The sequence below is a fragment of the Natrix helvetica genome (assembly GCF_964273705.1).
Source record: "Natrix helvetica genome assembly, chromosome: 1".
NCBI lineage: Eukaryota > Metazoa > Chordata > Lepidosauria > Squamata > Natricidae > Natrix > Natrix helvetica.
In genome coordinates, this window is record NC_138548.1 from 74,681,939 (window position 1) to 74,695,049 (window position 13,111).

A 13,111-nucleotide genomic window follows, 5' to 3' on the forward strand; every position below is an offset into this window, starting at 1 on the left:
ACACAAAAATTGAAAAGCACAAAAGTCTCAGTACTTTAAATCCTAGGTTTGAAAATATTGCCTTATCTTTTTCTGAATTTATAATAATTTTGGTGTTTAAAGATAATTTAAATTTAAATACATAAAACAAGGTGACCACCATCTGATCTAGTCAAATCAATGGCAAGAATTCTTGAAATGTCAATTTACAAACAGCTTATATATTAAAATATGTAATTTAAAATAATTAAATAATCAAGTTTTCCTCATCCAACTATATTACTACATAAAATTTACCAAAATAATGCTTACAGTTGAAGTGAGTAACAATGACAGTGTAAAGAAATCTTTTCATCAGGTTAATGTTTTCATCATTAGAAAGTTACCAAAATTGTAATATGGAAAATAGATTAGTCAAGCTACTAACTTCTAACTAAACATTGAGTCCTCACAAAAGCACCTGGGATATTTTATGATCACTTCATTGTATCTGCTTAAATTATTTTTATGCTATTAGTATTTAACATTTATTATGCTTGCTATATGGACAGAACTAGAAGGAAAAAGTCTATGGAGATTCTCAGTCATCCAGTTCATGGTTGTCCCAAAGGCACTTTTTCAAGAGGCCCACTGGACTTTCTGGTTTTTCTTGGAAGACATTTCGCTTCTCATCCAAGAAACTTCTTCCAAAGATGCTTCTTGGATGAGAAGTGAAATGTCTTCCAAGAAAAAGAAGAAATTCCAGTTGCCTCTTGAAAAAGCACCTTTGGAAGGATAGACACAGAAAAGAAGCTGAACTTTACAGAGCAAAAAGAAAATATATTTATATCCAAAACAGATATTCAGTTAAAATGGGAAAAACATTTGGAAAAGTCACAGTAGATTAAGTATGCGTGGTTGTGGTCTATGAGTGAGTGCATGCAGAGAAACACAGTGAATTCCTGTTAAAATAGGTTTCTAACGTTCTGATAGAACCAAATACCGTTTTGAGTATTCTTCAGAGCCCTAGTTGTCAACTTGCCAGGGACTGAGATACAGTATATTGTAATAAAATCGGTTCCGTCTTCAATTTCAGAATGTTATCTGTACAATCCTGAGAGGCCTAAAATCTACTGACTATAACAGGATGCTTCTCTCGACTTTACAAGGTTTTAAGTTTTGACTGGCCTTTTGGCCAGACGCAAAATGCTCGAAGAGCCAAAGAGTTAAAGAAGTCATATATTATTTATAAAAAAGGAAAGTAATTAAGCATTTTTAAAAATTGTTTTTAAACAGAGGATCTCAAAATGAGGAAAAAAAAATCTCCATTTTTTTTACATATACCTATGCTAGAGAAAGAAGCATTCTCAGTACAACTCATTTTTTCAAGAAACACTTCTAAGACTATATTAACATTTCCCAAATTACCTTAGGTTCTCAATAATAGCACCTGCATCGTATCTTGGATAAGCTTGAACTTGCTCATTTTCATCTACTCTTGAACTGATGACCCATATTGAGTATGAGTTTACTGTGTTAGTGATTCTTAAATCCAAAAATCTGGATGGTACCTCGTATTTCTAAAGTTAGCATAACAACCAAAATGGTATCCTGTAATATTCCCTAAGCCAAAATAGTATCTAGCATTGTTTTCTGAGGAAAACCTTTTTGGAAAGAAAGGGATACTGGAATAATTATCCAGCTCTAACATTTCTGGCAGCTTAGAAAGATTCTAAAATTGATTAAAACAAAGGCTGTTGAGAACAACAAGCTAATCAAAATGATAACATTGTTCCCACTCATCTCAACTACCGTTCAATACAACACAAAGGCAGAGAACAAGCGTAGAATACATCTATGTCATTAGCCCAAAAATGCCTGAATTGAATGCCATTAACTGCCAAGCTTGATTAATATGATAGAATTAGAACTTTAAATTAATGTTTTACAAGCAGTACTAAGAACCTAATGAAGGTTCATTGTTAAAATGTATTGCGATGGTAGCTCAAATGTCATAGGTAGAAAGGTATAATTTTGAATCAGCTTCTTATGCAATGTCTTGCAGCAGTGTATGAAGAAAATAATTTGTAATTGATAATATAATTAAAATAGTTATCTATTTAAAATGACATGGATCGTTATCTCTAGGATGCAATATTTAGCTCTTCCATGTGTCTGATTAAATTATTTGAGAGTAAACTAACTCTTGAAATCTCTTATTCTTTAACTTCAATATATGATAGCTTTATGTAACATTTTTGAGATAAACAAAGAAGCCAACAGATAAGACTAAACAACTAAAAACCAACAATGTGCAATTTAAATCTTACCCCTTGTTCATCGAGTTTCATAAGCTGCTCTGTGACTTTAGGGGTATTGAAAGCCAACCTGAGGCAATGTATATTTAGTTCAGGAACCACATGTTCTAGGACTTCTTTCAAGGGCAACCCTCTGGCTGTGCAATGCTTTGCAGTGGAAGGTATTGCATCTTCCAAGACAGCACCTCTTAGCGTTGTAAGCTAGAAATAAATAAATAAATAAATAAATAAAATAAAATAAAATAAAATAAAATAAAATAAATAAATAAATAAATAAATAAATAAATAAATAAATAAATAAATAAATATCAAGTTGCGAAGAAAATTTGCTAGTAATACAGTTAGGGGTGGGCATCAAAAATTTCACCAACAGGTTCTCTGCCCGGTTGCTGGGTGGGCATGGCCTAGTCAGCCTCCTGCACCACTGGTGTTTCTGTGTGTGTTTGCCTTCCCCAAGGTCCGGAGGCTGTCCTCGAGCCTCTGGGAGGGCAAAAACTGCCTTCCCTGTGCTTCAGAGGTCCTCAGGAGGCTGGAAACGGGCCTGTTTCTGGCCTTCCGGAACTTCTGGGAGGCCTGCTTTTTCCCCTCCCCGAGCCTCCACGTGGGCCCTGCACTTACCTTGCATCCAAAATGGGCTACGTGGAGGCTCCTGGTTGGGGGGGGGGGGCAGCCAGGGGTGGGATTTATAGGTTCCCCGAGTCAGCCATAATGTTAGTTACGGGTTCTCCCAAACCCGGGTGAACCCTAGCAGCCCACCTCTGGAATATATGCAATAATAGTATTTTCTAATTCCTCCACAAAATAACAGTTTAAAAGGAACAGGACAATTCAAAATGTACTACTAATTAAAATGCACATTTGTTTTTTTCTATTTAGTGACAATACCAGTAGCCTTTGACATACGACCACAATTGAGCCCAGAATTATGATAAAAAGTCTTGGCAGTTGTTAAACAAGGGACCCATATAATTGCCTCGCTTAATTACCAATTTCCCTGTTCTCTCTGTTCAGTCATTAAGCAACCACACAGAGTATTAGGCAGAGCATGTGGTACCTTGGGAGGGGAGGCTCTGGGAAGTCTCACGTAGGCCCAGCAGTGCTCTGCAGCACCTCCTCAGCTCGTACAGAGCTGGCGCCAGGCCTCCCAGGGCCTCGCCTACCACAGATGTACACTGGGCTCTGCTTCCCACTTTGCTCGATTCTACACTCTTCGGCATCCTCACTCTATCATGACTCAGTTCACTTACTTTTACTGAGACAGCACCACATGGACTCTTTATAAGAAGGTGGCATGGCAAATTGCTAATAATCCACCCAAAATGAATTTCAGAAAAGCTAAGTGAAGGTCTGACAAGCGAAGAGAGGAGGCCCTAGAGCAGTGATGGCTAACCTTTTTTAGCTCCCGTGCCAAAAGCGGGGGGAGTGCAGGGGGGGTCATGCCTGGGAGCCTCAGAAGTCCGTTCCTGAACTTCCAGTTTGCTCGTAGGGCTGATTTTTTGCACTCTGGAGGCTTCAAGAAAGTCTCCGGAGGGCAAAAAACAGCCTCAAAAGAAGGCTGAAATCACCTGGACAGCGCGCACATGAGCGCTGGAGCTGACGAAGCAACGCTTTGTGTGCCCTAACAAATGGCTCCGTGTGCCACCTGTGGCACGCGTGCCATGGGTTCACCATCACGGCCCTAGAGTTTGACACCTAGAGGGACAGGAAAGAAGCTCAAAGCTATGGGGAGCAGCTGGGTGAGAAATAGGCCCAAAGGGTTTTATTGCCTTTTTAAAAGTACTCTTTTATAATCAATGAAGTGATTTAAAAATGATTTGAAGCATTGATCTGGTTCCTTGTAACCTCTGCTAGTTCTATCTAACAAACCTCTACTTTCATCTAACAAAAGTTAATGCTATATTCTTCATAACCATGACTTAGGCATCCTTGCCATCAAACAGCATTGTCTTTAATGTAGAGCACATATAAAGCTGTAATAATTGTGTACCATTGTATATTTGCATTTTGTATTTGCACTGTAAAGCACTGTGAAGTGCTATATAAATCTAAGCAGCCTTCTACAGCTATATTGCTACTGCTATATCAACACTTGCCTTATTTTTCCAATGTATGTATCCACAGTTATCTTCCTAGATTAACATAGCTGATGATTACAGCCCCCCCCCCCAAACTCTAAAACACATACCAAAGGCTGCCACTGAATCTTAAGTTGCACATCACCTGTGGGAGATTTCTGCCCAGTATTGTTAGAAAAATAATTCACTGGATTTTTAATTAGGTTATTTTTGAATCTTCCTTTTTCAAACATAAAAAGCCATGCATAAGAGCATCTTGGGTGGCAAGAGTCTTGAGATATTTAATTCCAATGCCGTATAAATTGAAAAATGCTTTGTACAGGAACACCTCTCTTTAATAAATCTTCTCTAAGGTTTACAAAAGGCACAACAGTTTGCATAATATTAATTTACTGACAGCTATTATCCTTTCAATGTTTAGGCATATCACATTTCTTATTTCTCTACTGCCCAGGTACTGCTTACCTCACTAGTTCTGAAAATAATGCGGTAGCTATACTGGGAACCATTTTCCTTTATTTCCTCAGGTTTTTCTCTTCTGATGCTGACAGCTACGGGACCAAGGTTTTCATCTGCCCCAAAGTAGTTCCAGTGTTCTTGTGCAATCAAAATCAAACACATATTTGGGGGATGGAAGTGTGCAAATGAAAGAATAATTATATTTAATAAAAGAAAGATACATGTTAATCTTATCATAACATTTCTAGGTTTTAAGACTAGTTCAGAGAGAACAATTTTGCTTCAAACACAAATTCCAACCAAGTGTAGGCACAAAAACATAACATGTAACAGGTGGATCAGGCAATTAGAATTAAACCTGAGCAACATCTATAGATTTTTTTACTCCAACTGTATCAAACCCAGAAATATCTGTAATTATGATCAACTGTTCCATTGTCAAATTCCATGGTATGCAATCATATATTGATTTTTCAAGTATGGTTATTCAAAAATACTCTAATCTAAAATCGTTAGATTCTTCCTTTTTATCTACCATGCCAAACATTCCTAAATATACATAAAGTATAATAAAACATAAAACACTTCAAATAAAATTTATAATAAAACATACAAACCAAAGACAATGAACTATCATTATTTGACAACTGTCAAAATAAAAATGTTTTCAGATGGAATTCCATTCAGGTCCAACTCTATATTGATTTGAAAAATTAAACTGGTCAGACCTGGTTAATAGTTTTATGGATAATATATAAGAAATACCAGACTTGATCAGAATGGAACACTGAAAACATAACCTTAGAAGTAAGTAGCAGCAAAGAGTAGCAGCTAAGAAAGAAATAGAGGTGTCTTATAGTCACTGGGACTATGAAGTAAACTCAAAAGTTGTTTTACATTAAGATAGAGAATTATGTTGATGATACTCCGTTTCTAGAACAATAAGAGCAATATAGGTACAACTGCTTTTTAAAAATAATAATAATAAAAAGAAATCTGTTTACTAGGTTTAAATCTATAGGTATTTGAAGTCCTTCTTAAAAGTCTACATTTGATTATCATACGGAATGACATAAGCTCTTGTTAAAGTTGTACATGCTTTTTATAAAAGTAGTCCTTGACTTAAAACCATTTATTCAGTGACTGTCCGAATTTACAACAGCACTGAATCAACTGTGATTATACAACTGGTTCTCAGAGGTTTGGCTGCCCCAGCACCTCTGTAATCGTGTGATCATGATCTGGATGCTTGGCTACCTGTTCACAACTATGATCAGTTGTCAAGAGTGTTGTGATCACATGATCGCCTTTTGCAACTTTCCATGCTTCCGTCCCCAGAAAGTCAAAGGGCAAGTCAGTGGGGTAAGTCTTCCCTACTTCCACAACCTCTCACTGCCCCTCTGTGTTCACACTGTGTCAGCCACTTGTGGATCCCCATACATTCTCCTTGATCTGTGAAGATCCCCTTGCATACCTTCACACATTCTCCCCAAAACCTATGCGGCACATCTCAAACATCCTTGCCAATCTGCATGGCATCTTGCATGCAACCTTCCCAACCCTCTCTCACACTCCCCCACCCTCTCATTTCCTCTCCCACCTGGCAGAAGTCACTTGCCTGCCTGTGTGGGCCGGGGGCTTGCAGCTTCCAACTAGCTTCCTCGTTGACTCTGGTTGTGGGAAGCTGACAGGAAGTTGCCTCACATAATGAACGTGTCAGGCCTGTAGTTATGTTCCTTTTAGGATCTTTGGCCTGCCACACTTTCTATTATTTCACTGTGCTGTTTCATTAGTGTAGTAGTTGGGAAGGGGAATAGAAAGGAGAAGAATTGTGGAATGTGTTGTTGTCATTCTTTTCTAGAAGCCCAAGGTCATCTTTTGTCTCCACACCTCTGCACCTGGGCGGAACCAGCTGGGTAGAGATGTCAGCGTGGCCGAAGAAGATTGGACCACGTGATGGATTTATGGGTGTGGGGATAAGATCATGAACTTTCAAATGGGTGGAATCCCAGGAAGTTTTCAGATTTGGGATTCCACAGTTCGTTGCCAACATGTCTGTCTTATTAAATTGGAATTTTAAGCATAGCTCTACCTTGGACTCTGATTTAATTCTGCATGATATTTGGAACGCTGACAGAACGAACTGCTTAGTGACAGAAATTTCCATCTCGAGTGCTATTGTAAGTCAAGGACTATTTGTAATGTTAAGCTTTTAATGATTATAATACTAACAATTGTTTTGAATATTTTTAAAGCTTTGTACACTATCCAAAGTCATTTGTTTATGAGATGGGCAGCCATATGAATCTGACAAATAAATAAATAAATAAAATCTCTCTTTCCCTTTCCAAGTGATTCAGGAACTAAAAGGCTTCTGCTTCCATTTAAATCAAGATCAAGAGTTGTGGTCATTGTTAACAAGCCACTTTAAAACACATCATCTTTAAACAGTTGTTTCTGAGGCTAGCCTCAAATTAAATTAACTATAGTTAAAGTTCAAGCCACATAGTAACTTCACAGCAGAAAGCTTTCATAGTGAAAGCTTCTGGAAAAGAGAAAACTGAGAAAGAATGGAAGCCTATAAGGAAAACATGTCCTTCTAGCTCTGCTTTAAATAATATTGCAGTACAGTTCTTCCTCAGTACTAAAATATGACATGCTAATTTTTTGTCATAAATTACAAATAGCATATAATCGATCTGTATGAGGAATTACTTTGATAAACAACTTCATACTGGAAAGAGATGGCATGATTTGACTAATGAGCTACCACGTGCCTTTCAAAAGTCTGGAGAGATCTGAAAATGCTAGTGAGTTTTGTGAAGGAAAGCAGTTCAGCTGCTTTTCTTTTCCTTTTCCTTTTTTTAAAGAAACGAGCAGCCTGATATACTTCTCTCAAGTCTTTGCCAAAGCACAACATGCCACAGAAGATTTGTACAGGCCCCAGTAGATAAATGAACACTGTGCATCAAAGCAGTTCTTAGGTGAAAGTTGAGTATACAGCAACATTTCTAAAGTAGTCAATGACTACTCACCTTTCTGATAGAAGAATTTCCGATAGTAATATGCACCAAGATCCACATGTTCCACAATGTACCTCTTAGCTCTGTCCAAGTGTAACACCAGATTTTCCTTGGGTACTTCAAGTACAGCCACTCCCGCATTTGTGCAATGAGAGCTAAGAGTAGACTCAAAAGAGGCACTTTCACAGCCACTAAAGGATCCAGAGTTAGATTTGGTGAGACTGATATTTCTTTCTCCTTCCCCGCCGATCTCATTACGAAAATACGGACAACTCAATACAAGATCATTGCTTTTATCATCTCCCTGGTCCACATTTAAAGTTCCTTTGGAATTCAGTTCTTCTGTACTACCCATAGGGGAATTAAAACTTGCAGAATGGGATAACGGTCCAGAAGCTAACGATGCAACCGCAGCAGCAGAAGCTCCAGTAGTTGTATTCCTTCTTTTTATAACATTATGCCGGTTAACTGCCACTTCATTTAAATCAAATAATATACTCTGAACATCATAATGAGCAAAACATTTGGGGCAAGTCCAAGGCTTGACACTGTCCTCTGATCTGCTGTCTTCGAGATCTGAAGTCTTACCGAGATCTCCTTCACCTTTGGCATTACGCAGCTTGCGAAAAATAGAAGAATCTCCTGTCTCTGATTTTGAACGCCTCTTCAGTGGTTTCTCCCTTTCTTTAAATAATCGAAGGTTCTCCCTTTGAGTAATGGGTCCATCTATCACATCCAAAGAAAATCCCGAACCTTTACTTCCACTAGCTATAAGGAGTTCACTAAATTTGCTGGAGCCTGAACCTCTTTGATCAGACTTATCATCTTTATAATCTTTTAACAAGTCAAAAAAACTTTCCCCTGAGGTACCTTGCTTATCTATTGAGGAGGTGCTACCATATTCTCTGTGCAGTGATGGTCCTGATTTGTAACTGGGTGAGATACATTCATCATAACTATCCACATCAAGCTCACTTAAGGTGATGTCACTATTACTACGCTGTCTTATTCTACGAAGAGCTTTTCTTGGGGAGCTGTGATAACCATCAGGCGTAAGAAATCTAGAATCTAAGTTCTCAGATTGTCTTGCTTTGTTTTTAAGTGTTTTTTGGATACTCTTTAACATGACAGAATCACTACTGTTCAAGTTAATAGAACTTCCCTGACTCCCTGGACTGCTTTTTGAAGACATACTATCCAGACAGTTTGATGTATCTATTTCTTGACTTGATCTACTGTTTTCTTTGACATTCTCCTTCCTTGGGGGCCAGTCTGCAATCCTTGCTCTAACTCCCATTTTAGGAACTCCAGGGTTAGAAGTAAGATGATGTGATCCTTCATTGCGTGGAGGGCCTACTGGAGCCATCCCTGAAGATCCCAAGCTACCATTCTGTGACCTAAAGCGTCTCATATAATAGTCATCTGAATGTACTTTAGGGGCAACATCTGATATTCCGGTAGCAACAGCCCTTTCAGTCTGGGACCGTTTCAAGCTGGTCATTATTGGAAAATGTGTTTAGTCTTAGTAAACTCCAAAGGAAAATATACTCATGTCTGCCTTTTAAATATAAAACTCTCTTCTGGAGAAGATCCTCCAGAAAGTATAAGGGGTGCATGAGATCCCAGTTGTGATCATTTAATTTAGTGGTAAATGGTCTAAAGATGCTGTTCTGCAGTCATTTTTCACTTCTTTGGAATTGAAATTCACCCATTTTATCAAGCAGTCATCTTCCACACATACAAAAATATCGGGGGCCAAATCTTCAATATTCACTTTAAACCTAGAGCAAATAAAGAAATACACAGGACAATTAATCATTGCATAAAGTAAGTTATAAAAACAGAAGAGCTTATTTATAGTAGCTACTTTCTCAGTATATTTTGTCCTATGTATCAGTGACAATGCAGAACATAGCTGATATTTTAGTGTCTTTATAAAGAAAATGTATTTTTAAATATTTAAAATAGATGGCTATAGAAAGTGTGCTACCATTTCAAACAGATGAACACCTCCCAAAGTAATGCTGTGCAGGACTATTTTTTCAGGATGCACTTCCCCATTTCTGTTATTTTGCCCTTTTGTATCATCCCCATGTCAGATGTTATTTTGAAATAGATTGCAGAGGGGGAGACAGGCGGCTACTGAGGGAGCCTGGGAATATAAAGGCCTATTTCAGGGCCAGCTCCCCTGACTTTGGAATCCAGTAACAGCCATTGTTGAGTAACCTGTCACCAGCACTAGAAACAGTCATTTTTATTCTTTCAGATCTTTTCATTATTAATAATCTTTAATGTTAATCTGAGATTGTTAACTTCTTAGTGCTGCTTTTACAATCCGTTATCATTTTATTCTTTGCTTTGTTCTGTTTTGCATATTCCTTTAATCTATGGTTTTAGTAATTATTATGTATGAATCAAATACAAGAAAAAATATATACAAGTTCAGTAGCAGTAATAATGTGTGAGCAGTTAGCTAATGATAGCAAAAAAGCTCCCTTAGAGTCAAATTACATGTTATGTAAAACTTGCGAAAATTGTAAAAATGTAAATAGAAGTTGCTGGCAGACAGAGATTGAATCTTTCTCTTTGAAATCAAACAGCAAGCGAACATATTTAAATGGTTTCTATTTTTTAATCAATATTTATACTGATCTAAAAACATTGAATATGGAAAAAAAACTTTTAAAAATGTTGTTGTCTTTTCATCATAGAGAAAAGGTTTTTTGGTACTCAAGATTTCTTGCACATTAAAATATGGCTGTAATAAGCAAAGCATCTGTTTAATTCTAATTTTCACAGGTGCTGAAATTAAAAATAAAAAACACAACCTCTTCCTACATCACACTGCCCCTAAATGGAACATATATTGTTATTTGAAAGAGCTTTAACAACAAAACACCACCTCCACAAATGCACCCTGGCAGGGAATAGACAAAGGCAAGAGGATGTCAGCATACAATCCTGTACTGCTGTATACACCCTTTAATACAAAAAGGGAGAGAGGCTCCTATTCAGCGAGTCACCCAATTATAGAAGAGTTGGCCTTCAAATACTTACCAAGTCTATGCATGCAAATATGCTGCTGAACTAGCATCATGTTGACAGAGCAGCATTGTGTATAAATCAAAGATTCTGGCAGATGTAGGGAAACTAGCATTTGCGTGAGTCTCTTCCCATAAGGAACAAGTGCCTTCTTCCACAGTAATTAAAACTCTAGGAACAACATTTTCTGCCTCTAACATTCACCCCATCTTAATGGAGAATTCTAAAATTAACATATTGCATAAAAGAGTAGCAGAGGACGAACAAGGCTGATAATTGCTGCAATATTTTTGTTGCCCAAAGCTCTTAAAAGTGTGATGCAATCTTTACATACTTTCACATTTTCATTATATCATGTCATATTTACTCTAGCAACACAACAGCTAGATTGTTATCATTTTAATCAAACAATCCATCTTTAACTAAGAAGCCAGTCTACCCTCAGCTTGAAATAGGAAAGAAGCAAGCTCCAAAATTTTAATTTTTACTTTCAGAAAAGCTATTAATTTCTGCTACACTATTCAGATTTTTAAAACATAAGCTAGCTAAAGGTCAGTTGTTAAGCAAAGTATATCAGTCAAGTCTTAAGAAAATAATGAAGTTCTCAAAAACCTTTATAGTGCAAATTGAGTTTTAAGGTTGCCAGCTAAACTATGAAGGAAAGAAAAAACTTCAGAATTGGTGGTCCTATATCTGTTCCTCACTAAGGTTTCTTACCATCAATACACAATTACCACAAAATGAAAGAAAAAAGTCTTGAAAGTAAAAATGCAATATTTTATATTCAATATAGCTCAATAGTAAGCTACAATCTTGATTCGCAAAATATAATTTGAAGATCAAATGCTTGGGCATTATTATCAAATTATCAGAGAGTATCAAAGATCAGCTGATGTTTCCAATTATTTATAACTGATTTTTTGAAGACAAGGGTTTGTTTTATGCTAACCAGAATAAATTAATCACTGGATCTTTAACTATCAAAAGAAATTATATGCCGTTTAACATGTAAAATAAACTGTAGAAACTATAAATATTTAAAAGAAAAGAAAAAAATTCTGATCTAGTGTTAACTGTGTTCTTCTAAGTTGATTATGATTTACCAGCAATCAACAAAGCAAGAAATTTATTGAGCATTAAAATAGATTAAAATGTTCTCAAGAAAATACAATGATAACCTTCATCTAAAAATAATTATTCAAGAGTCCAAGTCAAAAAATTAATATGGAATAAACTGGAATAAACTGGAATAAACTGGAAAGGGCTGAAGAGAGAGAAATAAACAAAAGTAATTCACATGCTATTCCAGGGTGAAGATTGAGATGTGTAAATTTGGAATTGTTTCCTATTTGGAAAGAATCAGGAAGGAAACAGCTGTATTTTTAACATATTTTTTTCTTTTTTGTAATGCGTTAAACTGTTCTAACAAGACCAGAATAAATACCTTAAAGAGAGTTGGATTGATTTTTTATTGGTTACCTTAGCTTTTTTACTGTTTGTCAAACTTACTCCCTAATTATAATTATGAAACAGTATTTTACAATTATTTAAGATTGAACAATGTTTGAGGAATTACATTCACATATTACTTCTACCTCTGGACTTTAATGTCATCATCATAGTTATTTCAATAACATTTATTTCTTATTTTTCTTCTAAGGTGTTCAGTAACATCTACGGGGATATGTCAGTTTATAATCACCAATTATTTTCTTCAGTTAAATTTAAACATTGTGATACATTGTTTTTTGTGTATGTTTCTTGGTCCAATACACCTTGAATGTACTAAGTTGAGGAAGGTTCAATTCAGCATATCATTAATATATAAAATTCCAACTGCATGGTAATCTGGAAATCTAAGGTAAAGTAACTTTCATATTAGTGTGATAATAGAGAATATTTCACTGTGAAAGGAAAAAAGAACAGATTTTGCAGTGCTTTTATATAAGTGTCTGCTTCATTTCTTCCTGGATGCTCAAGAATAGCCCACGATACCAGCATGATTAAGCTCCTCTCATTTTCTTGGATACATACTTAAATGAGTAGTTGACCAATAGCTATAAAATTACAAGTGAAAAAAAAGATGGTAGTAACGAGCTATGCCAGGATATCTCTCATCTGTGACTAACTAATTACTTAATCTAACAATATATTGTAATAAATGATAAAACATCATCATATTATGCTGCTACTATAGTCCTAAGAACATTTGAAAATCTGAGATATAGTAAGCAAT

At 36.2% G+C, this 13,111-nt stretch overlaps 1 protein-coding gene across 2 annotated transcripts in view; it reads right to left on the bottom strand.

Annotated features, from left to right (window-relative positions):
* The window catches only part of SIPA1L1 (signal induced proliferation associated 1 like 1), a 178,557-nt gene that overhangs the window by 50,644 nt on the left and 114,802 nt on the right, over positions 1–13,111 (bottom strand). For both annotated transcript variants that reach the window (XM_081934973.1, XM_081934974.1), the window contains 3 exons: positions 7,846–9,614; positions 4,817–4,947; positions 2,289–2,477 (listed from right to left, as the gene is read on the bottom strand). In XM_081934973.1, the coding sequence (XP_081791099.1) occupies positions 2,289–2,477; positions 4,817–4,947; positions 7,846–9,334 (1,809 nt within the window). In that variant the 5' untranslated portion in view covers positions 9,335–9,614. The remainder of the gene's footprint in view (positions 1–2,288; positions 2,478–4,816; positions 4,948–7,845; positions 9,615–13,111) is intronic.